Source organism: Gymnogyps californianus, chromosome 1, assembly GCF_018139145.2.
Source record: "Gymnogyps californianus isolate 813 chromosome 1, ASM1813914v2, whole genome shotgun sequence".
Classification (NCBI taxonomy): domain Eukaryota; kingdom Metazoa; phylum Chordata; class Aves; order Accipitriformes; family Cathartidae; genus Gymnogyps; species Gymnogyps californianus.
Window position 1 is genome coordinate 123,203 of NC_059471.1, and position 25,208 is coordinate 148,410.

General features: G+C 62.1%; 2 protein-coding genes across 5 annotated transcripts in view; one reads left to right on the forward strand and one right to left on the reverse strand.

Annotated features, from left to right (window-relative positions):
* Positions 1 to 1,023: 1,023 nt before the first annotated feature.
* On the reverse strand, positions 1,024 to 2,380 carry RHOG (ras homolog family member G). Its single transcript, XM_050913037.1, has one exon. The coding sequence runs from the start codon at positions 2,372 to 2,374 to the stop codon at positions 1,799 to 1,801; it is 576 nt and encodes a 191-aa protein (XP_050768994.1). The 5' UTR covers positions 2,375 to 2,380; the 3' UTR covers positions 1,024 to 1,798.
* A 13,033-nt stretch (positions 2,381 to 15,413) lies between these two features.
* Positions 15,414 to 25,208, forward strand: part of STIM1 (stromal interaction molecule 1) — a 101,663-nt gene continuing 91,868 nt past the window's right edge. For all 4 annotated transcript variants that reach the window (XM_050908228.1, XM_050908238.1, XM_050908245.1 and 1 more), the window contains exon 1: positions 15,414 to 15,696. In XM_050908228.1, coding sequence (XP_050764185.1) covers positions 15,588 to 15,696 — 109 coding nt within the window. In that variant the 5' untranslated portion in view covers positions 15,414 to 15,587. The remainder of the gene's footprint in view (positions 15,697 to 25,208) is intronic.

Sequence of the window (25,208 nt, forward strand, 5' to 3'; positions counted from 1 at the left end):
AGGAGCAGGATTTGGTGCAGCCCCACTGGGGATGAGCCATGGCAATGCCCCAGCGCCACGGGCTCCCAGGCTGGGGGTCCGGGGGGTGGCCACGCTTTGCGCCGGCCCCTGGGAGGCTGCAGCAAGGCACGGCCGTGGGAGGGCAACGGGCATGGGACGTGGCTGGAGCCACCCTGCCTTGCGGCACCGTCGCCCACGCTGGCCCCCCCCGGCAGCCCCCCCGGCTCTGGCCGGGAAATGGCAGCAGGGAACAAAGGCGGCTTGTGGCGGGCGCCGGGTCTCTGCCCTTCCTGCAGGAAGGCCCCGGGGCCAGACAAGGGGCCCGTGTGCGCGGCAGCGGGGGCCCTGCCAGGCCTCGCCGGATCCGGCCGCCGGCCAGCACGTGCCGGCAGCCCGCGGGGGCTGGCGAGGGGGCAGCGAGCGCGGCCGAGCAGCCGGGGTTCCTGCCGCTCCCTCGCTGCCACCATCATCACCCTCAGCACTCGGCCGCAGGACCTGGGGTCCCTCAGGACACCCCAGCCCTGCCACCCCCGGGCATGGGGACACGGGGCTCTGGCCTCTGCCTGCAGCTGCGGAGCGGGGCAGGACAGGGCAGAGTCAGAGCTGGGCTGGCCGGGGGGCTCCCAGGGAGGGGATCTCACTCCTGCAGCCCCCCGTGCCCACCCCTGCAATGTCCCCATCCCCAATGTCCCCATTCCCACCCAGTGCAATGTCCCCAAGCCCCCCCGCAGGGGAGCTCAGCGCTGGCCCCGAGTTGGCATGGGGGTGGCTGGGGATCGGGGCTGGCCATGGCAGGGGCACCTCGGGTTTTCCCTGGCCACGGTCCGCCCCGGGCAGAGACCCCCAGCAGGCAGCGGCGCTGCCGCAAGCACCCTCGGCTTGGCCCTGGCAGGGGGAGGGGTCCTGACACAGCTCAGGGTGGGGGCACCCGTGGCCCCCCAGAGTGGCTGCAGGGGTGTGTCCCTGTGCCTGGGGAAGGTGGGCGCGCACGGGAGAGCACAGGAGACGGGGAGCCTGGGCAGGTCTCTTTATTTCAGGAGAAGCAACTCGGGGAGCGGCTGGTTACAGGCGAGTCCCACCGCCCTGCGGAGCCCTGGCACCGGCCGGCGCGGGAACACGCTCCTCTGGCAGAGCCTGCTGGCAGCACCGGCTCTGCTCTCACCAGGGCTGGACTTCCCCGGGGAGCTGGCAATGCTGCGCCGGGCTGGGCTCACCCCAAACACCCACCCAGGAGACCCCCGGAACAGCTGCCGGGACCCCCTGGCAGGACGGGGCCGTGCCAGTGCCAGGGCAGTGGGATGCTTGGAGGTGGCCGAGCGCCGGGGCTGGCACAGAGGGGCTGAGGGCCTCCCCTCATGCCCCCCTCAGCCCCGCTGGTGTGGGGGGGGGGGTTGGCAGGGGATGGGGGTGGCAGGACCCTGTGGGGTGCTCAGGGCAGGAGGGGGCTTCGGCCACCCCGGGCATCCCCTTCTTGGGAAGCGTTGCTCTGTGCCGGGACTGGAGAGGCGTCACCCAAAAGCGGACGCTGACAGCCAGGGCCGAGGTGGGGGTCCCGCGGGGCTGGGGGAGCCCCGCTGCCCCTGGGGCGGATGGCCAGTTAGTGCAAACAAGGTCTGTATTATTAAAGCTGGCGGCTTCGGGCTGGTGGCCCTGGTCTCCCCGTCCCCAGGGGGGGCAGCGAGGCTCGGGGAGGCACCCAGGCGGGTGGGGGGGTTCTGGCGGCGCCGGGCAGTGTCTTGGGGGGCGGCGGGGCCGGGGTAGGGGCAGGATCGTCTCTTGCTGGTCACCGGCAGTCCCGTCACAAGAGGACGCAGGGCTTCTTGGGCTTGGCCGGGATGGGGTTGAGCACGGCCCTCACCGCCTCAGTGAAGACATCCTTGATGCCCTCCTGGTTGAGCGCCGAGCACTCCAGGTACTTGACGGCGCGGATCTGCTTGGAGAGGCTGATGCCTTGCTGGGTGGTGATGGGCGCCTGGTTCTGCTCCTTGAGCCGCTTCATGGTCTCGGGGTTGTTTCTCAGATCTTTCTTGGTGCCGACGAGGAGGATGGGCACGCTGGGGCAGTGGTGGCACACCTCCGGGTACCACTTGTGCTTGACGTTCTCGTAAGAGGGTGGGCTGGCGATGGAGAAGCAGATGATGAAGACGTTGGTCTGGGGGTAGGAAAGCGTCCGGAGGCGGTCGTACTCCTCCTGGCCGGCCGTGTCCCACAGGTTTAAGTTAATAGTCCTGCCATCCACCGTGTTCTGGGCGCTGTAGTTGTCGAAGACGGTGGGGATGTACTCCTTGGGGAAGGCGTTGGTGGTGTAGCAGATGAGCAGGCAGGTCTTCCCCACCGCCCCGTCGCCCACCACCACGCACTTGATGCTCTGCATCCCCGCGGCTCGGTGTCCCTCGCGTCCCCCTTCAGCAGCCTGCGGGGAGGGGAGATGGTCAGGGGAGGGGGACGTGTCGGGCCTGGGGACTCTGTGTTCCCCCCGCTTGGACACCCTGAGGCCGGAGGGTGCAGAGGGGCAGGTCACATTCAGTTCACCCTCCAGCCCGCAGCCCAGGTGAGCTTGCCGGCCAGGCGCATCCCCCCGGCAGCCCCCGCGGTGCGCAGCAGCCCAGAGACCCCCTGACAGGGAACCGCATCCCCTGACCCAGGGCAAACGCGTGTGCCACCGCGGCTGGCATGCATGGGGACTACATCGTCCCCAGGACGGTGCTCCCGGGACAGCCAGGCTGCTGCAGCACTCTGTGCCGTGCTGTGCCATGCCGTGCCTTGCCGTGCCATGTCATGCCCTGCTGTGCCATGCCATGCCATGCCGTGCCTCCAGCCTGGTACAGGATGGAGGGCAGCAGGGCATGCAGCCAGGGGCAGATTTGGGCTGTGGGAGCGTGTGGGCTGCTGCCGTGCGCCCCAGCCCCGGTGCCTGGTGCCGCACAAGCCAAGCAGGGCTAGTGCCGGCTCCTGCGGGGCTGGTGCCATGGCCGGGCCAGAGAGCAGCCGCTGGCACGGCCCCTCAGGCCTGACGTCCGCTCCGGCAGCTGTGTTTATCCGCAAGCCCGGCGCACGTTTCCCTGTTTGCCTTCCTCAGGTTCCCTCTGCAATTGCCATTAAGGGCCGCATCCTGCTCCCCTTCCTGCTGCAGGCTGGAGCCGGGCGCTGCCGAGCCCAGCCCAGCCGAGGCGCGGGGGCACCGCACAGTGCCGGGGTAGGAGGGTGCCCACCCGTGGGGCCAGGCTGGGGCCGGCAGCCCCTTTCCCCGCCGAGATCCGGCCATCGTCGCAGCGGCTGCCCGACAGGATTTATCACGGCGCGAGGGTTATCTCGGCCGGGGCAGCGGCTCACACGGCTCACGTGCCGCAGCGATGGGGAGGGAGCGGAGGCGCCGGCGTGGAAGGGCTGGGGATGCCGCATTGGCCCAGAGCCCCGGGCTGGGGGGGACACCCTTCCCCAGAGCCGGCTGGGGCAGCATGGCTGGGGAAGGGCGAAGGGGCCGTGCCCCCCGCCCCGAGCCCCCGCCAGGCCGGACCCTGCCCCCTTGGATGGGGAAGTCGCTCTTCCTCTTCCCGCCCTGACACCCGGCTTCCTGCCCATGGCGGGGCCGGGTGCGCCGTGACCCCCGCCCTGCCTGGCTCCCTGCCTGCACCGCTGCACCCCCGGGTACAGGCAGGACAAGCCGGGGGGCCCGGCCCGAACGCCGCTGAAGCCACTGCCTCAGTTTCCCCACCGCAAAAGTGCTTCCACGGCGGTGGGGGGGATCCCTGGGTCTTCAGCCTGTGAACGGGGCCGCAGCACTGGGGAGCAGCGGGGCCATCGCAGGCAGCCCCCCCCTCGCAGGCAGCGCCTGCCCGCAGCAGGAAGCTGGCTGGCTGCAGCAGTGCCGGAGCTGCTCGCACAGCGCGGGATCCCGGGCGGGTCACAAATAAACACCCGGCCTTCGGCCTCGATTTTTTCCCCGCTTTGGTCACAAACGCAGCCTGGAGGGTTTCCTCGCACCAGGCTGCACCAACCGGGGTGTCCCAGGGCCTGGGGGGGCTCAGTGACGGTGCAGGCAGGCAGGCGGGCAGCAGCAGGCAGCGAGACCCCCGCCAGGGTCTGCGGGGCTTGGAGCAGCAGCACGAGGCCGGGGCGGTGGGAGAAGGGGTAGAGGGGTGGGAGCAGGATCAGGGCGATGGGCGCAGGAGCAGGGGGAGCAGGAGCAGGGTGATGGGGACAGGAGCAGGATCAAGACAGCAGGAGCAGGAGCAAGGGGAGCAGGAGCAGGACAGTGGGAGAAGGAGCTGGATCAGGGCGATGGGAGCAGGATCAGGGCGATGGGAGACCGAGCTCCCTCCGTGGCTGCATGGGGCCGTCTCCAGGGATGGGCACCCTCCACGGGGGCTGTAAGTGCCACCCCGCTGCCCCATGCCATCATCGTACAGTGCCAGAGAGGGGCCGCAGGGACACGGGGGAGCAGGCAGCACTGGGGAGGGAACCCCTGGGGAGACCCCAGTGCCTCAGCCCCCACCCGGGAGTCCTGCCTGCCCGTGGGGGCTGCCCCGCTCAGGCCAAGCACTAACTGCCTGCATTGCCCAATGCACCCTCATTTCTTATCGGGTGCTGCCGCTGCCCCGGCCCCTGCCCGGCTGCATCGTGCACAAAATGCCCCCGCGCCAGTGCCCAGCCCTGGCCGCCCTGCTTGCCCCCGGCAACCGGCGGGACCATGCAGATGCAGTGGGGCCATGGGACGGTGGCACCCCACGGCCCCCGTGCCCCCTCCGTCCCACAGCCACTCCGTCTCTTTGCCCAGGGCTCCCAGGGCTGGGGGGGGACCCTAGGGGAGCCCCTGGAGCAGGACGCAGCCGCCCCCATCGCACCATGGCGGGGACCTGGCTGGGACCTGGCTGAGCTGGTTGGGACCCAGTTTGGACCTATCTGACCCAGTGTGGACCTCTTTCCTCCCCGTCATCTGCGAGGCTCGGGGGCACAGGCACCCCGCTCACCCCGCTCTTCCTCTGCCCCTCCGGGGCAGCTGGCAATGCTGCAGCAGATTTTTTTTTCCTTTTCTGATGTGATCAGGTTGAAGAAGAGATGGCAAAGATAAGAATTTTCCTGGAAAGCCATTTTGGTTCGTATTTTAGATTTAAATTCTCTTCTCTTCCCAAGCCAAAGGCCAGCAGGCGCTGGGTTGTCGGGAGCCGGAGCCAGCCGCTCCCTGGCTGAAATAAACCCAAACTGGGCTTTGCTTTGTGAAAAAAAAATAGCCAAAAGGTTATTTCTAAATCCCAGCCTTTGGTTTTCTTTGCAAAACCGTTCCCCCCCCCCCCCCCCCGCGGGGCCCTGGGGAGTGGCCATGTCCCCGGGGACCCCGCGGGGCAGGGTGGGAGGTGCACCGAGCGGCACGGGCTCAGCTGGGCGGGGGGAGCGTGTGGCGGGTTTAAAACCACCCAAACCCAGGGGTGTGGGAGCTGCAGCCGGCGGGTGCGGCATCCCCACAGCAGGGACGTCACTGGGGGGGACCCCGCTGGGGCGTGCAAGGGGGCACGGGATGCGATAGATGGGGTCCCAGGGGAGCGAGGGGCAGCACCCCGGAGCAGGAGCCACCTCAAGGCATGGTGGCACCCGAGGGTGCCCCGTGAACCCCCAAGGAGACACGCAGGCCCCTGGCACCCCCAGGATCCCGCTGTCCCCACAGCCCACGGGCACCCCAAAGTCACCAGTGTCCCCAGCGCCCATGGTCACCCCATGGTCACCAGTGTCCCCACGGGTACCCCAAGGTCCCTGTAGCTATTTGCATGCTGGGCAGCCCCATGGCAGGGCTCGGCGGAGGGTCCCCGCTGCCCCCCAGGCTGGGGTCCCCGGGCTGCCAGGACCAGCTGGCTGGTGGTGTGACACCAGGGGATGCCCTGTGCTGGGGCAGCAGGTCCCGGGTGCCAGCCAGGGTCACCCAGCTGAGGTGGGAGTGAGACAGGTCCCGCAGCAGCCCTGGACCCCAGGTCAGGGGGGCGTGGGGGCAGTTTGCTGCCCTGAGAGGCTGCTGGGGGCACCCCAGGCAGTACTGGGGTCCCGGGGACACCCCGTTGTCAGAGCAGCCGGGGGAGATGTGGCCAGAGCCCATCGCTGTCTATAAATACCCGGGGGAAGGACGCGGGTGGGAAGGGCCGCCGGAGCCCAAGGACAATGTTGGCAGCAGAACAGATGGGCAGGAGCCGGCCCCGGCGGGGGACACGGGGAAGCTGCCACAGCCAGAAGCGGGGTGCGAGGGGCAGCTCTCCCGGGGCACGGGGACGGGGACGAAGCGGTGTCCCCCCCTGCCTGCAGCTCCCCATCCCTCGGGGAGCAGGGTGGCCCCTGAGCACCAGCCACGGCCCCGCTACAGTCCCGCCGTAGGACACGGTGTGCACTGGTCACACCGAGCTCAAACCCCGCACCCCCAAACCGGCCGTGGGACCGCGGGCACCCCGGGGTGAGCTGGCATCCAGTGGGCACCCATCCCCATCCTGGGAAAGGCCCGGGCTGAGTCAGTGGGGCTGCTAAGGAAGGGGATGGGGTGCAAGTGGAAACGCTCGTGCCCATGAGAGCATCGCTGCTACAGGGAAATGGAGGAAAGGAGGCGGCGGCAGCGGGCAGGGGGTGGGGGAGCACTTCTCCACGACCCAGAGCCCCTGGGGCTGTGAAACCCCAGCGTGGCCCGAGGCTTGCCACCGGCAAGCAGCAAACGTGGGCCCACACGCTGCCCACGGAGGGGTCACGGAGGGATCCCGGTGCTCGCGCGGGACCGTTTTTGCTGTCCCCATCGCTGGCACCACGGGCACTGCCGGCTCCGGGTGCAGGGCCAGGGCCAGTGGCACGACGAGGGGACCCACAGGCAGGGCCGTGCTACCTGCATGCACGGGGCGAGCTGCTTGCCGAGGAGGGGGCTTGGTGCAGATAAGAGATCCCACAGCAGCCAAAGCCCCAAGCCCCCCTCAGCTGCCCGGGGAGGACAAGGGGTGTTGTGAGGGCCACCCGTGTCCCTGACCCGCAGCCGCATGGGCTCCGGCCCCCCTGGCCCTCCCTGTTCCCCACTGCAAGATGACAGGAGGGGAGGCGGGAGCCATGCCGAAGGGGGGTCAGGACCCCCCCAGCCAGGATGGGGCTGGGGGTTGCATGGTGGCATCTCTGTGGTGCCGGGCAGGGGCCGGAGGTCACTCGTGGTCCCCGCAGCATCCCGGCCGCTGCCCTGCGGTGCTTGGGGACACTGGGCGAGTGCAGCCCCAGCCCTGGTGTGCCGCCTGCCTGCCTGCCCTGCCCTGCCTGCTGCCAGCACCACTGCCTGCACAAGGCCAGCTCTGTTCTCCCAGGAAGTCCGCGGCCAGCAGCACCTTTAACCCCGTCTGGCCCCCCCAGAGATGCCGGGGTGCGGGTGGCCTCGTGGGGCCGAGGGGCACAGCCCGCGTGGGGCACTGGAGGCACCTGCCCCTTCCCAGCCCTGTGCCCTGGCCCCACAGGAGGGGAAGCGGAGGAGGAAGAGTCAGAGCACGGGGGGGGCAGTCCGCACAGTGCCTGGCCCCGGGGCTTGGCACCCCCCACCCCAGCGGGACCCCGGCCGCCCTCTGTGCCACTGGGGCGCTCGGCCGGGATTTGGGGTGCTGGGGAGAGGGCACGGGCGAGCGGGGCTGCGGGTGACACATCGCGACCTTCCCCCCCCCGCCATTGCCACCCGCCAGGACGGGAAAAGCGACTCATCTCTTCTTCGGCAGAAAAGGGAAGCAAAACCCACTCACCATCTCTCACAGCCAGGGCATCCCCCTGCCGGGTTTTTCCGCTGGGGGGAGCGGAGCAGCCGCCCCCCCCCGTGGGCTCCCCTCCCACTGCCGGCCCCGCGGCACCCAAACCTGACCAAACCAAACCAAAGCGTGCCGCGCGGGCTGTGCACCGTGCGCCCTGCACCCCACACCACATGCACCACGCACGGTGCACCCTGCACTCTGCGCCCCACACCATGCACCACCAACCGTGCACGGCGCGCTGCGCACAACGGCCTCCACATCACACACCGCGCACTGCGCGGCCCACGCGGCACCCCACACCGTGCACCCTGCACCCCATAGCATGCACCCCACCCCGTGCATTGTGCACCCCACTCCCCACTGCAGGCACCCCACACCGGGCACCCCGTGCGGTGCCGACAGGGAGCAGAGGCTGCAGCCAGCACGTTGCTGCTCGCGCTCGCAGACCAGGCAGCGTGTCCATCCCCGACAGACGGACCTGCCCAGGCTGACCTGGGGCTGCGGGGCTGGGGGTCAGCAGCCGTGATCGGCCGGGGTCACTCCTGCTCTGCGGGGAGAGCAGCACAGCGCGGCCCCCCCGGCGCTGCTGCCGGCTCAGCAGGCAGAAAGAGGAAACTAATAAAATCTATAAATACCGAGCACGGACCCCGTGGGGCCGAGCGCGACGGCCCAGCACCGGCACAGCCGCGGGAGCGGGGCAGGGGCGGTTTCTGTCACAGCCGCGGCGGGGACCCAGTGCTGGCGCGGCTGAGACAGGGTCCCCGCTCTGCTGGATGTGCCCTGAGGTGCGGTGTCACCGGTACCCCCAGCTCTGTGCCGGGTCCCTGCCATCGCGGCTAAAATAACTTCCATGCTGAGTCGAAGGATTTTGATTTTCCTCATTTTCCAGCTGCAGGCTCGTCGTGACTAATTTCCTCATTTTATTTCCCTCCCGAGCCAGTGAGCTCCGCTGCCGGGTCCTGCTCTCCGCCTCGGCACAGCCACGGCTGGTCCCTACCCTCGGCCTCCTGCTCGAGGCACTGCCAGAGCCGGCAGCACCGGGGGCTGGAGCCGGCCCCAGACCCCCCTAGGGTGATGCTGCACGAGCAGCCCCTGAGCCGGGGCCAGCCCTGGCCAGCAAACCCCCTCCCCGACCCGGCGGTGGGACGGGGCCGCCATCAGCCAGGGCTGCTCCCGGTTGGACACGGTTGCCTGCATCGGGGGGATCCTGGGACGGACGGAGGGACGGACAGAGGGATGGTGGGTGGGTGGGTGGCGGGGATGGATGGAGCCAGCCAGGCCAGGCCACACCCCATGGCCTTGGGGTGAGAAAACAGCCCGGCACCGCTCACACTGACAGCGGAAGCGCAGACGAGGCACAGCGTCGAGCACGCCAGCACCGGGCCAGTTTGGCAGCTCTCGACGCTACGGTCAAACCAAAGCTCCGGGCGCGGGATGCCTGACTCCTGCTCCCAGCCCACGCAGGGCACACACCACACCTACACCCGCTGGCCGGCACCACTGCTGCCATGAGGCGTGCCAGCCTCGGGTGCCCCCCGCCATCACCAGAAATACCCCCGCACCCGTGGATGCTCCCAGCTACCCATGCCCCACAGTCCCAGAGCCAGCCCCGCTGCCCACCCCAGCCGAAACACCCGCCGCAGCTCAGCCCCGGCGGCGGGGGCTGGGTGACGTCCCTGCGTGCCACTGCTGGCGCTCCGGCAGCTTCTCCTTCCACCGAGGAAAGAGGAATGAGCCCAGCAGGACCCCAGCCTATGCACCCACACACAGAGCCATGGCAACCCCGTGCCCCTCCCGGGGGGGGATGTCTCCTCCAGGGACTCGGGGACCCACGGGTGCCCCTGCTCTGCAGTGAGCCGGCAGCAGGACGGCACCGAGAGGCGGCGCAAGCTGAGTCGGGAGCTGGTGTTTGACCAACGGCACAGAGCATCCCCCTGCTGCCCCCCAGCACATCCCCCACTGCCCCGCACCGGGAGGGGAGGGGAGGGCAGGGGAAGGCAGGGGAGGGGAGGGCTCCCCGAAGCCTCTCCAGAGGTGACCCCAAGGCCAGGCGGGTTTCACAAAAGGAGAGTCGCGGGGCTGCGGCACAGACTCACCATCACCCAGCCGGGGGGACCTGGGGTGGCCCCGGGGGTGGCCCAGCAACAAGCACCCGCCACAGGCAGACACCCACGCCGGGGACAGCCCTGTCACACAGCAGAGCTGACCGCGCTCCCCTGCTGCACCGTGCCACCCCCGCACCTCCCAGCACGCTGCAGCGTGTGAGTGCATGGCAGTGTGAGCGCTGCAGCGTGCGCTGCGGTGTGCGATGGGCACGGCAGTGCCAGGTCTGCAGCGTGCACCGCAGTGTCCGTGTCGTGTCTGCTGAACACGTGTTGCAGCACGTCTGTTGCAGCGTGTTGCACTCTGTGTTGCAGCGTGTGATAGCGTGGGCAAGCGACGTGTGTGTTGCAGTGCGTGCAGTGTTGCAGTGAGCGTTGCGGTGCGTATGGGACGTGCAGCATGTGTTGTAACAGGTGTGTTGCAAGGTGTGTACAGCGTGGTGCCATGCACTGGTGTTGCAGTGGGTGCAGTGGGTGTGTGTCTGCAATGACGTGCAGTGCAGTGTGTGCAGTGTGTGTGCAGTGCCCTGCAGTGTGTGTGCAGTGCCCCGCAGTGTGTGGTGTTGCACCTTTCGGTGGGCGCAGTGTGCGGTGCAGAACCCTGCAGTGTGTCCACTGGGTGTTGCAGTGGAATGCCTGGTGTGCAGGAGGTGCAGTGGGCAGTGCAGTGGGTGCAGCGCAGTGGGCAGAGGGTGCAGTGCAGTGGGGGCAGTGCAGGGGACAGAGGGTGCAGGGCAGTGGGCAGAGGGTGCAGTGGGCAGTGCAGCGAGCAGTGGGTGCAGTGCTGTGGGCAGTGGGTGCAGTGCAGTGGGTGCAGTGCAGTGGGTGCAGTGCAGTGGGCAGAGGGTGCAGGGCAGTGGGCAGAGGGTGCAGTGGGCAGTGCAGCGAGCAGTGGGTGCAGTGCAGTGGGCAGAGCAGCAGGCAGTGGGTGCAGTGCAGTGGGCAGAGGGTGCAGTGGGCAGTGCAGCGGGCAGCGCAGTGCCCTCTGGCGTGCAGCGCAGCCCGTGCAGCACCAGGCACGGCGGGGCACGGTGTGCAGTGCCCTTCCGTGCATGCAGTGAGCGGTGCGGGGTGTGCAGTGCGGGCAGTGTGAGCGCCGCACGGCGGGGGCAGCGCCCGCGGCAGTGGGGGCAGCGGCCGGTGCAGCGCATGCAGGGTCAGTGCGGTGCCGGGGCGGTGGGTGCGGTGCCGGTGGGTGCCGGTGGGTGCAGCGGCCCCGCGGAGGGGGTCAGGACGTGCCGGGCCGGTTCTGTCCCCGCTCTGTCCCCGCAGCTCCCGGCCCCGCTCCCGCCCGAAGCTCCGCTCCCGGGGCCGCTCCCGGGCTCCGCTGGGCGGCTGGGGCCAGCGCCCCCGGCACCCCGGACCTCCGGTAGCCCCGTTATCCCTGGACCCCCGTTAGCCCCCGCCCCGCTCCGGGCGGGTCCCGGCGCCGGCTCCCCCGCCCTGGCCCCGGCGGGCGGCTCCTCCCGCCGCCCCGACCCGGACCCCAACCCGGACCCGGTACCGGCCGGGACCCCCGGCAGCGGGACCCCCGGCAGCGGGACCCCCATCCCTCTCCGGGTGCCGCCGGGTGCCCCCGTCCCGGCAGCGGGACCCGCCCCCCGCTCGCCCGGACGGCGACTCCCGCCCAGCGGAGACCCCCGCCCCGGCCCCGCACTCACCCCGGGGCATGGCGCGGCGGCTCCGGGCGGCGGGCGCGGGGCCGGAGCAGCAGCAGCAGCAGCAGCAGCAGCACCAGGAGGGAGGAGGAGGAGGAGGAGGAGGAAGTCTGCGGCCGCCTCCTCCCGCCGCCCCGGGCGGTCCCGCGGAGAAACTTCCCTCCGCCGCGCCCGGCCCCCGCCCGCCCGCCCCGCCGCTTCCTTCCTCGGCCGGGGCCGGGGGGCCGGGGGGGGCCGCGGGGGCCTTCCCTCAGGACGGTACCCAGGGCGGCGGGGGGGCTCCCGGGGGAGCGCAGCCCCCTGCGCCCCTCGGCATCGCCCCGCGGCCCGGCCCCCGCTCCCCGGGACGCGCTGCGGCGGGCAGGGGGGGGTCCGGCTCCTGGTGCTGGAGCTGTGCCCATCCCCACGGGACCAGCACAGAACAGGGTCCTGCAGCCCCCTCGAGGCCCGGCTGGGAGCAGAGACCCTCGCCCTTCCCAGGCACCCACCCGCTCCTGCCCTCACCCTGCCCCACGGCTGCCCCAGGGCTCCGGGCAGGGGGAGAGGTGCTTGGGGGTCCCGGATGGCAGGGATGGGGAGAGGGATGGGGACAGGGACAGGCTGGGGTAGCCCGCTGCCAGCCCAGGGGGCCGGGAGCTCTGGGGAAACCTTACTGCAGGGGCAGGGGGCTGCATGGGGGGCTGAGGAGGGAGGGGAGCCCACACCGGCCATCCGGGGCTCCCCAGGGACACAAGGGGGATGTCAGGCAGGGGAGATGGCAGCCCCTGCCCGAGGGCTGCCATCGGGGTCTGGGTGCGGAGACATGGGGATGGGGTGAGGGGAGAGCAGGGACCAGCTGCCCGGCGAGGGGAACCAGGGCCGCCCTGCTGCACCCCGAGGGGGAACAGCAGGGTCCCAGGGCTGCAGAGCCCCCCGAGCACGGCCTTGTCCTGCAGGGTCAGGGCCAGAGGAGACTCAGGTGCTGTGAGGGTCCCCACGAGGGCCAGGTCCCCCAAGCTGGGGGTCCCCATAAGGGCCAGGTCCCCCCCAGCAGCACCCGAGGCAGCACCCGCAGCCCATGAGGGTCCCTGGCTGCCGGCCCTGGGGCAGGAGGGTCTCGTGGGGGAGACGCGTCTGCCCCGGGGATGGAGGCGAGGCTGTTCTTCGGGGAGCGAGCGTGCCTGTCCCCATCCTCATCCCAGGGTGTGTCAGAGCCCTGGGGGCTCTGCAGGCACGGGACCCCCTGCCTGTCCCCAGGATCTTCCCCCACACCAGCACGGAGGACCGGGGCTGGGACCCGACCAGGAACACTCTGCCTGGAAATCAGTCTGGCAGCTGCCTGCAGCCTGGGGCACTGCCCGCTAACCTCCGTGGCCAGCCATCTTTACCATCCCGGGCACCCGCTGGGGCCGGGGCTCCCCACGCGGTGCCAGCCCTGCAGCCTGGTACCCCCCGTCCTGCATCCCGGTGCACTGCCCGGCTGTTGGGTGCCTGCTCCGGGGGCAAGGGTGACGCCTCTCAGGGCAGCAGGGCTGGAGCGGGACGAGATTTTGCTTCCGGGCTGGCGGCCGTGGAGCTATTCTGGGGCCGCATCCGATCCCTGCAGCGAGCTTCGCTTTCAGCCCCGCTGCGGAGGGAAAAGGACATGTGAAACCTTAGCCCCTGACCTTCCCGTCCCCCGCCGCCGGCTGGCGGGCTCCGGGCGCTGGTGGCCCTGGGCCCCAATGGTGCTGATGGTACCGGCCCAGCACCAGCGAGTGGCAACGTGACTGGGAGCACGTGGCCCCGGCGGGGTGTTGCAGCTCTCAGGGGGTGTCGAAGTGTGGCAGCCCAGGCCTGGCTGTGGGCAACCGCACGCTCAGGCGTCAAAATGGCTGTGTCCCAATAAGCTGGGGTGCTCTGATGTGTCAGGGTGCTCTGATGTGTGGGGGTGCTCTGACGAGCCGGGGTGCTCTGATGCGTTGGGGTGCTTTGACGAGCCGAGAGGCTCTGATGTGTCGGGGTGCTCTGACAAACCAGGAGGCTCGGATGAGCCGGGGTGCTCTGATGTGTTGGGGTGCTCTGATGTGTCAGGGTGCTCTGACAAGCCAGGGTGCTCTGACAAGCTGGGATGCTCTGATGTGTCGGGGTGCTCTGACAAACCAGGAGGCTCAGATGAGCCGGGGTGCTCTGATGTGTTGGGGTGCTCTGATGTGTCAGGGTGCTCTGACAAGCCAGGGTGCTCTGACAAGCTGGGATGCTCTGATGTGTCGGGGTGCTCTGACGAGCCAGGGTGCTCTGACAAGCTGGGATGCTCTGATGTGTCGGGGTGCTCTCACGAGCCAGGGTGCTCTGACAAGCTGGGATGCTCTGATGTGTCGGGGTGCTCTCATGTGTCAGGGTGCTCTGACAAGCCAGGAGGCTCTGACGAGCCGGGGTGCTCTGATGTGTTGGGGTGCTCTGACAAGCCAGGGTGCTCTGATGAGCTGGGATGCTCTCATGTGTTGGGGTGCTCTCATGTGTCAGGGTGCTTTCATGTGTTGGGGTGCTCTGACAAGCCAGGAGGCTCTGATGAGCCGGGGTGCTCTGATGTGTCAGGGTGCTCTGATGTGTTGGGGTGCTCTGACAAGCCAGGGTGCTCTGACGAGCTGGGATGCTCTCATGTGTTGGGGTGCTCTCATGTGTCAGGGTGCTTTCATGTGTTGGGGTGCTCTGACAAGCCAGGAGGCTCTGATGAGCCGAGGTGCTCTGATGTGTCGGGATGCTCTGATGTGTCGGGGTGCTCTGACGAGCTGGGATGCTCTGATGTGTCGGGGTGCTCTGACGAGCCAGGAGGCTCTGATGAGCCGGGGTGCTCTGACGAGCCGGGGTGCTCTGATGCATTGCGGTGCTCTGACGAGCCGGGGTGCTCTGATGTGTTGGGGTGCTCTGACGAGCCGAGAGGCTCTGATGTGTCAGGGTGCTCTGACAAGCCAGGAGGCTCTGATGAGCCGGGGTGCTCTGACGAGCTGGGATGCTCTGATGTGTCGGGGTGCTCTGACGAGCCAGAAGGCTCTGATGTGTCGGGGTGCTCTGATGTGTCGGGGTGCCTTGACGAGCCGCGGTGCTCTGACGAGCCTTCCCCGGGGCTGGAGGCGGGCTGCCGCCCGTGAGGTCACCCATCCAGGCGCCACACGCAGCCGCCCCTGCTTAGCTTCCGCGCCGCGCCAGGGGCCCGCGCCCAGCCTGGGCATCCCCGCCTGCGCCCGCCAGAGGTCGCTGCGGCTCAGCGGCGGGCGCGGGGGAGACCGGCGGAGGCGGGAGGGGCGGGGCCAGCTGCCCGCCCCTGATTGGCCGGGCGGCGGCGCGGGGCGGCCCCGCCCCGCGGAGGGTCTCGCACGGCGGCGTTTGGCTCCGCCCCCTGTCACCGAGCGTGCGGCGGCGGCGCCAGGGCCCGGTGCGCAGCGGGGCGCGCGGGGGCGGGTGCCTGGAAGAGACCACCGCTGCGGGGGGGTGCGGGGCTGTCCCGGGAGAGACCGCGGCGGGGGCGGGGGGGGGGTGTTGTCCCGGGCGAGACCGCTGCTGAGGAGGAAGGTGGGGGAAGGAGCGGACCGGGGAGAGGTTACCGGGGCGGGGGTGGGGTGGGTGGGTTGTCCCGGTACAGACCACTGCTTGGGGGGGGGGGGGGGGGGGGGGGGGGGGGGGGGGGGGCAGGGTTCTCCCGGGAAGAGACCACTGCTGGGCGGGGGGGGGAGAGCGGGAGGTTCTCCCGGGAGAGACCACTGCTGCGGGGGGGTTGGGGGGGGAGGCTCTCCCGGGAGAGACCACTGCGGGGGGGGGGCGGGGGCAGACCCCGGGGCTGTTTCCGGGGGCGGGCGGGTGAGCGAGCAGAGCGGGGGCCGGTGGCAGTTGCCCGGTCCGGCCCGGGGCAGTAAGAAGCCGGTCCCGGGCGGGAATACCGGAAAATAACGCGCAGTCCTTCAGCTGGTGACGGCCCGGCAGCGCCCAGCCCGCTCCCGCCCGGCTGTGGGGTACGGCGGAGCCGAGCCGAGGTGAGGTGAGGTGAGCCGAGCCACCGGGCCCAGCGCCGGGGGCCGATGCCGAGGAGGAGCTGACAGCGGCGGGGGAAAAGCGGCGAGGCAGACGCGGAAATGGATTTACGGTCGGGAGTGGCCGTGTGGGTGCTGTGCGGCTTCCTCCTGCAGCAGGGGCGGGGGGAGCGGCCCCCCGGCTCCCACCTGGACGAGACCGCCATCGCAGGTGAGACCGGCCCTCCCGGCGGGCTCACCCCCCCCCCCCCCCCCCCCCCCCCCTTCAAACCCGCTCCTCGTTTACCCGGGGCCTCTCTCCCGCCGGGTTCCCAAAGCTCCCGGCCCCCTCGGAGCTGCCGGGGATCACTTGACCACCCGGTGGATCCCGGCCAGCGGCATGCTGTGCCCCGGGCCGGCCGCCGTTCCCCCCCCCCCCCCCCCACCGGGCCGGTATTGAAGCCTCCAGCCCCGGTGGTGTCAGGCAGGTTCCTCTGCGAAGGGGCAGCGAGCCGGGTTAGTGCCCTGCGAGCCGGCCTCAGCTCCGTTTTGAGTCTGTTGTTGGGTTTATTGGGTAGGAGCTGCTGCTAACCACGTCCCGGCCCTGGTTCGGAAACCCACAGCGCGCAGGGCAAGGGTCGAAGGACCAAAAATAATCCGTGTTTATTTTTGCAATGGACTCCAGCTATTTGCTAATGAGAGTGTTTTGCAGTGAGTTTTGGATCGTGACTCGGTGTGTTCAGAAAGTGCTGCCAGTGTTTTAATTTTTTTGTTTAAGGACATTCCCAGGCGGGCAGCCTGGCTGGGGAGGCAGCGGGCTGGGGGTGCGGGATCCCAAGGGTTGGGTAACCCTGGCATGCCTCCGGCCGGCCCTCTCCTGCCCTCGCCCTGCTCGGGGGGTGAGCCTTTCCCACCTCCCGGCCCTGAAGAGGAGAGGTAGCAAAGACGTAACAGCCAGCTATTCTATTTGCCCCCTTATTTCCCTCCCCTCTGCCCCAAAAGTCAACAACCCAGCAAAAAAAAGAAAGGAGAAGCCCAAGCCTCTCTGGACTTGGGTGGATTTTCCCCCCAGGAGCCAGGCTTTAGTGGCGTGCTGCTGCCAGAACAACTGCCAGAGCCAGCCTCGGCGGAGGGGCTGGGAATTGGTGAAACCACAGTGGGCACTGGTGTCTGCTGTGTGTCCTTGTGACAGTCCCTGAGGTCAGAGCTGGGAGCCTGCTTGATAAAACGTGCTTTTAGTTGTCGGTAGTGAAACAGGAATCCTCAGCTCGGCGCCTTTTCATTGCAGCAGCGCTGAGTTCTTGCATGCGAAGAAAAAAAAAGTGAGTTGTGTCCTGTGAGCACTGCAGGTGAAGAAATAAATTGGTTTCTGAAGGGGAAAACTCCCACCAAAGCTAAAGCACTGCTGGCCTGGGTGCGGGCCAGCCCATCTGAGCACGACTTTCTGCTCGACAGCGAGCAGAGCTGTCAGCATCTGGGTAGCTCCGCACCTCCACTGCCATCATCCACAGCCTGGATCCGCTCCGGAGGGTCCCGCCTGGCGCAGGCTTCCACGAAGGATAACGTGCCGGTTCAGGGCGATTTAAAAAAAAAAAAAAAGGCGGTGAGCACCTCTGAACCCTAATTGTGGTGGGGAGGTGCTGTGTTTGGCGCTGCGTGGGTGCAAGGCTGCTCCCTCGCCCAGCTTTTCAGGCTGATGTGTTAGCAAGGGCCCAGGGACTGGAGCTCACGGAGGGTTTTTGGTTGCAGTGGAAGGTGCGGGCGTGGGCGTTCACGCTAATACAGATGAAAGTTGCCGCAGCGGCGTTGCGAAGAAGGCATTTCGCTTTGTGTACGGAGCTGGTTGGTGAGAACAGGGCAAGTCCCTGGAACCGCAGTATCAGGCGAACGATCGGGAACTCAGTGTCTGATTCCGGGGCAGGCAGATTGTTTCATCTCGGCGATGTGATGATTTATGTGACCTTCCCCCCCCCTCCGCCCCCCCTTAATACTGACCGCACGCTAGCTGTTCTGTAAGAAGTTTCTTTTTATATTGTTTATACGCGATCCTAAATCCTTAGGCCAGTTCGCATCCAGTCCGCTCCATTAAGGAAACTGGATCTCTGCAGTCCTGATGAAGCAAGGTTTATGCCTCCAAGGAATTTCCAGATGAGTTATTTTTGGAGGCCCTGCAGAAGTGTGGCAGTCCTGGTGATTCAGCTGCTGACTTGCTCTTCTCTCTGAGCAGAGGCAGAGCAGGGCAGGCAGGGAGCAGTCCAGAGACCTGCTCTCTTTGATAAAATCAGGTGGGCTTTCCCTGCAAAAGAGGTACTTTTCACTGCTCTTGGTTTTTCACAACTGGTATGTTGTAGTCACTTCTGGGTTTAAAAACCTGCAGAGCAGCACGTGGCACCTTGCAAGGGAGTAACCGGTTACAGGTTGGAACCCCAAATGTGCAGATGGACGCGGTCAATAAGGGATTTGTTCACTCTGAATGCAGGTAACTTGCAGCGTGACTGCACCGTGTCCCTTGCTGGGGTAGCTGGGAAGTTCGGTGGTGCTCGTTGCACTCTGCTAACGCAGCTTAAAGTTAATGTGTCCTCTGAGATCACTTGGCCATTTGCTTTTTAGCTTTTAGAGCTGTTGCTCACAGTTCAGTGCAGTGAATATCCTCAGATAGCACATGACACTTTTCCTTACGTGTTCCCTGGAAGCAGAAAGTGAGGGTTGTGTTGGCTGCACACCCGTCTGCGGTAGCACAGGCTCTTACCGTGAAGCAGAGGTAGGTGTCTGATGGATTTTTGAAAGTGAAAGCGTTCCTTTTTGACGGATTTTTGAAAGTGAAAGGGTTGTGGGGTTCGGGGCTTTTTTTTGACGTGGCATGATTTTAATGATAAAAAAATTAACAGCATTGGTCACTTTTCCCTGGACCAGTGAAATTTTTCAGGAGATGCAGGGAAGTGTTGTTTGTAGAGAGCAGAAGTGTGAGTTTTAGCAGTGTTTGCTCGTTAAGCTCGGTTGCTTAGATTCCTGTGCACACTCAAGGGATGCATCGGCATGCTTTATCGAGTATTAGTATATGTTTCTGATTCCTAAGATTGGGTTTTTTTTAACTAAGCATTTGAAATGGGTAGTTTTATCCATGGAGGAAAATTAGGGTTGGTGACTGAATTCCAGGGAAAATCAGATTTTCTCCTGGCTTTGACTTGTTCAAAGGCAAGCGTTTCTAGTGAGTGCTTAATCTTTAATCTTCTCCTGCCTATATCACATTTAAGTTTGGTTACACTCAAAAGCGCAGGAGCCATTTCGCAAGGCATGGAGATGGAGGTGGTGTGTGTTTTGAAGCCAAGAAGGACAGCCAGTCCGCAGCCCGACCCCCGGCGTAGCACAGACCCCGAAAGGTGCTCGACCTCCCTCGTCTCCCAGCAGCCTATTTTTGCGCTAGAGCAGATGTTTCAGAAAAAACGTGGTGTCATGAAGAAGGCGGCCGGTCGCCCCGCCGCTGCGCAGGATGTGCTGACAGTCACCCTGCCGTTATTGTTTTCACCCACTGGTGGTTATTTTTAGCGTGAATTTGTCTAGCCGAAGCTTCCAGCCCTGGGATCTTTCATACACCCCTCCTCTAAAAGGGGCAAGAGAGGGTCCTCGTGGACATTATTACAAATATTACCTCCAAGGGGTAGATTTTTTTTCTCTTTCCAGTTACTTGCTGTAATCTGTCAGTTGCCCGAGTCTAACCTATTTAATCCAGGTTTTGTTCATTTTTCTGTTGGCAATAGTCCTTATCAGAGCATCGTCTGGGGTTATGTCAAATGTTTTACAAGAGTTTTGTGTGTACCATCAGCTGTTCTGGTCAAAAGTCTTTTTAAAATTTTATTTCAATAAAAATAGTAAGCTTGCTCGATAGCCTGTTTTTCATTAAATCACATTAACTGGTATCAATGAGGCTGCTCTTCATTTTTTTACTTGATTGCCTTCTGTGCAGACCAGCGTGGGTGGACAGTGAAGCGTCATTGCTGGTGCTTACGCTGGGGACCTTCAGGTTGGGCTTCAGGTGCGTTTGTAGGGGATCCAAGGAAAGCCGACTGTGAAGGGGCTGGGCTTTGGATGACTGGGATTCATTCCTGGTTCCCTTAATTGTGATACCTTTCATCTACGGCTGTCTGCTTTGCTGGATTCATACCTGCTCTGTCTCCGTACAATCGTATGGAAATAGTACAAGTCTGCATTCCCTGGAGCCTTATTTCATTTTATGTTGAGATTGCTTTCTGTGGTCTTACATCCGTACGGATGCGGGGCCATATCTGCCGCGCTCTGCCTGTGCCGGAGGAGGTCGGGGGGTCTCGTTTAGGTCCCCGTTCTGGCACCATTTAGACAGACGAGGGATCCTGGTGTGGATTTTCCCTGTCTCTCTTTCCTGTAGCAGTTAAAAGATGGGCTCTGGGTAGCACGGTGAGGCTGGCCCATTTTCCGGGTGACGTGAACCTCGCGAGCCAGAGCCGGAGGGGCTGGACCCTCTGGTGCGGTGGTGGCACAGGGCAGGGTTTGGCATTTACTTATGCCAAGGCACAACAGCTCCTCTTTCCCTTCCCTTCTCGTTCTCCCTGCGCCTGTCTCCTGCTTCCCTGTCTTGATTCCTCGATCACAAGATTTCTGGAGTCGTCTTTGCTCTTGTTCAAGTGGTGTTTAACATGCAGGATTCTTACCCCGGCTGGGGGAGTTTGGTGTGTTACCAGAGCACAAGTTACAAAAATATTAAGATGGTATCAAAAGAAAACCTGAATGCATATGCTCAGAGTTACTCTGCCTGTAGCACTTCAAGCCTAAGCTACACATAAAGACAGAGACCATCAATGTTTAACAAAATAAGTGTGATGAAGGGGGACTACAACCACAAGCTTTTAACTAGTGATTAATTTGATAGGGGAAAAAACATACATTTCTGGATGAGGATGCTGTGTCCAAGCACTGCAGTTGAGAACTATACTTGTCATTGGAAGATGCAGGGGGTTATTGAAAGTTAATCCTTTGCTACAAAATCTCTAGCTTGGAAAGTGATCGTTTTTGGACTTTGAACTTGCAGTGAAATCTTTTGACATATGAAGAGAATGTGGACTTGGTGTCTTTTGAAAGCTTGATGCAGTAATCTTGCACAGTGGGAACACAAATGAATGGTTACTTCTTTATCTACCAATTTAAATGTTGTCATCGCTAGTTGCTTAGTTAATGAAACATTATGTTAGCACATTTATTTCATGGTGCTGAAGTTTACGTCACCCACCGTAATGCCAAAATCTACACTTGTCCTCTATTCTTTTGCCAGAGCCTCTGATTTCCTCCTCTGCAGCAAGTAAGATGCTTTTATGAGTTGCCTTTAGAAAAAGTCTTATCATTTGAAGTCCGGAGATCAGCATAAAATCGGTGGTGTTAAGATACAAAGAGCTAATTGAGATACCATTGATCTGGCTGCTCTCTGATGTTCATTAACCTCCCAGTGCTGTGTAAACAGAACCACTGCAGGATTTCATCCCTGCTATTAGCGTGCTGGAAACCTCCGAATCCTCCTGTAGCCTGCCCTGGACCGCAGCCTCGAGGAGATACGCGACCTGGCTTGTCAGAACGCACCTTCCCTGCAGTAACTCTTAAAACGCCATCTTTCCCACAAACCTGGAGGAGTTCGTGAAATACAATGACCTGCTATGCTTTTCTTGCTTTATGGTGAAATCCTTTTTAAAGGAGTCTTTGTCTCGAGGACTAGAAGGATTTTGCTACTGTGCCTTTTTCTTTAGCTGCAGTTAAGTCAGTCTAGGTACGCACTTTCACTGAGTAGAAGTTGCACATGTGAGTAGCAGCTTCGGGCTGGGCAAGGGAGAGGTAGTAGTTTTGGAGACTACTTGGAAAACTCTGCCAGAAAATAGTCAATGTTCTTCACCAGCTTGATTGGAAACCTCAGTGGATTGCACAGCCTTTACTTTGTTTAGGAATGAAACTCATCTTGAGGGATCACCGTACTGAGAGCTGGAGAAATTGTCGTCTTTTGGCATCCAGGTGCAGCCTTGCGTAGAAGAGGAGCGGGGCCGGATGGGCATGCATTCGGGCTGGTAGCGCTGCTGGGGAGCTCCTGGCTCCTGCCTGCTGCTGCTGTTCCCTGTGTTGGCCCAGAAACTTGGAGCGATGCTCAGCTGGATCAGAGAGTGGATTTTTTTTTTTTTTTTTTAATTTATTTATTTATTACTTTGAAAAGCAACTCTCTTCATGCCTCACGTGCCTCCCAGGTAGTATTTTCAAATGGGCAGCGTTGCTGGTGGAGCTCGCAGTGCCACTGCCTGGATGCTGTCTGCTGTCGTGGGGCCAGAGCAAAGCAGCGGAGGAGGTGAGCTCTCTGGGGTATTCGTTTTCTCAGGAGTTGTGCTGGCGCAAGTACATATAAAGCTTGTGTTCGGACTTCCCAAGCTACTTACGGCCTTTGCCGTCACTGAATCCCAGTGGGAGAGAAAAACCTGACTTTAACTTTGACCGCCTGGAAAGCATAGGCGGGGAGGCTGAGCTGTCGGAGCACAGACCTGAGCATCAGAGCAGGGATCCGGGTAACTCCGCGTTGTGCCCGACCCCGGCGGCCCGGAGATGCCTGGGGGAGAAAACAGACCTCGCATGTGACTGGAAACGGAGGCTGAATGCGGCTGTTGAGCCTTTTTGGTGTCTTCATCGCTGAATCCTCTTTTTTTGGGGCCGCACCTTACAACTGTGCATTTTGGTTTGGCCTTTCTGAAGGTGAGGCAGGGATACGCATGTATGCGTGCGCACACGCGGGAAGTCAAAAGCAGCAATCCTCCTGTCCGTCCTTTCTTCTCGGAAGGGAATGAAGCAATAAATGTGTGATGAAGCCTCCTGCCATCCCTTATGGTGTGGCCGGCAGGGTCTGTGATGCTTTGATGGTCGTGGTGAAATGGAGCGTGCCTCATCTGAAAGGGAGTAAGAAAGAAAAAAAATTTGCTTTTCTGTTGCCTGCTCAGTTTGTGTTTGGCTCATGGGCTTCTTGGTGTATATTGGTACATCCTAATTCTCTCCTTGCTAAGTGCTCTCACCTCCTCTTCCTCCAGGCAGGGGACAGATGTCTGTCCGGTGCACGCTGTGCTTTAGACCAATACTGCAGGGGGAACTGCGTTACCATGCAGTGAGTTTTATTTCAAGATCTGCCTGTTTTTTGGTGAGGGAAGAGAAGTAAAAGGGCATCCTGGTGTAATTCCACGTGGATTTGTTTGTTAAAAGGAGGGTGTATGAGCAGGTGATTGAAAAGCAGCAGTTCTCTGTGAGGTTATCCCTTGGCTTCTAAAAATTCTCCTTCTGCTTATTCAACTTGGAGGCTGCGCTGATTAAAAAAAGGCACTGGCGGTGGCACTTGTCCCATTGTAGTTCTCCGAGCCCAGATTCAGTGCCAAGCTTGGTTACCCTTTTGCTGCCTTCAGCTGCTTGAATGTAACTGGCCTTGCATTTTGTTTTGGAAAGTCCTAATTGCACAACCTATTAGGGTTGAAAAAAACTGTGTACTTCATTAATTGGCTTTGCTTTAAAAACAAAGCTAGATAGGGAGAAATAAACTCCCAAGCAGGCAGAGCAAGCTGGAGACTGGGGCGTCGTGGTTCTTCCTGGGGCAGCTCTGGGATTCCCAGGCTGGAATGAGCCCTTTTGTACCTGGTGGGGTACGTTTTCCCTGGGTGGTCCGGCTGCGTTGAACCGCACTGCGGATACCTGCTGAGGCAGGACTACGTGTTGGAAACAGGAGACCAGGACTTTAACTGCTGTTTGGGTGAAGGTCTGCAGCACGAGCTGGGAATCCCTCCGGTCCACGGCTGGAAAAGGAGATTTGATCACCCTTCGTTATATCATAGTCAAGTGCTATTAATAACGTGGCTTTTTGGCCTCTTTTACGCTCTCTCCCTGTTAGAGAGTACAGCCTTCGGGACCTTCTGTCTCCCCACCTCCCGCCCTGAGGACTTCAGTTTGCTTCTGGAGGTTGAGATGTTTTATGCGTGTGTAGGCAATGGCCGTCTTGCTGACCTGTCTGCCTTTACTTGTGTGATCTGATCCAAGTGGGTCTCCCTGGCAGACTTTAATTTTTCCTTTACCTTCATTTTAATCAGCCCCTGCAGTCCTGCGTGATTAATTTTCTGGCACTTCCATAACTCCGGTTCATTTTTCAGCAGCTGATGCTGGTCCTCAGGCGGGCGTAGACGATGGACTCTTTAATTAAGCCATTGCTCCTGCAGCACGTGTGAGCCTTGAGAAGCTTCTGCCTCAAACTGTGAGCCGGTGTGTTAAAAACCAGCACTGTGCCAGCACGGCTCACCTGGGAGCTGAGTGTTGGGCACCGGGGTGGAAGCGTTACCGGTGAATTATTCTTTTAACTTACTAAAACTAAATAAATGTCAACCTCTTAGCTGCCAGAGCGGGGTCGGTGTAGTTGTGTATTGAGGTGAGCTTTTCTGTGCCGTCCCTGCTGCGGGGCTGGGGAGCCGGGTGATAACCGGAGCGATGGCACGACTGTGCCCAGTTGAAATACTTGTTTTTACTGGCAGTTACAGGATGAAGTACCCACCTTTGTGATAGATATGAAAATCATCAGAGGAACATGAGGAAGTCATTAAGATAACTGCGCATGTTTTTGTACGTGAATTGTCCATGCTTGTTTGCTTTATCTTTATGAAATAGTATCGGGATGCTTGTTTGTTTGGATTATGGACCTATTTTTAAGTAACCTATTTTTTCCACTTTGGAAAATGCATTAGCTCGCTGTGTATCATGGACATCTGTGCAGGCTGACTTTGGGAACCACCAAGTGTTCCTTGAAGCTGCTCTCTCACCCATGTGAGTTGTTGCCTCTTTGTCTGGCAAGTATATATATCTGTTGCTAACCTTTGCTATAAGAGATGTCTGCAGGATTCACAGAGGCAAATGCAGCGTTTCTTTGTAAGCGCACTTTGTCCTACCAAGGAGCTCTACCTCATCTTAATTGCTCTGTCCCTTCACCTCCTCCAGGGCTTGGAAATTACAGGAGGCTTTACCAATCCCAGCCAGCCTTCAGAAAGTGGGAGCAGTAGCAATCTGATAGGAAACGGTGATGTTTGTTACCAAACACACGCTCACGCCCCATGTTTTGCAAGAAAAGACACTATTTTTATTGCTAAGTATTTCTTACATCTTTTTCCCTGAAGGGCAGAGTTTTAAGGTCAGTTTAATTCATTCCTTCAGGTTTTGAGCTCTGGTGCCTGAAATTCTGTGATTCTTGGAGGGTAGAAACATAATAAACATGAGAACTTTAAGAATGTTTCTCGTCTGAATTACAAATGAGCAGGTTGCTTGTTTGAACAGTCTGCCCCTTTGCTAGTCAAGTTAAGCTTTGTATTGCAGGAAAAGGAGAAATAATTCAGGATTAAAGCTGCTAAGCAATGCGTATGTTTAGATTTGTAAGAGTGCCAGTATATAATTAATGTGTGAGTAAGCCAAAGAAAAAAAAGTTGTTTTTTTCCTTGATATAGATAGACAGATGCAGGATAAAACCTGATTTTTTTTTGAGGGGGAGAAATAATTTCTGAAAATATTATTTTCTAAGTAGCTGCTATTATTAACACCGCTCAAGTGTTTTTTGTTCTAGCTGCTTTGCAGTTTTAAATCAAAGTATGTCATCTTGTGCTGGCCTGGAGGACTTGTGCTTATTATTGAAAAGCTCCAGGATTTCAAGTATGGTGAGGATAACCTCCAGAACAG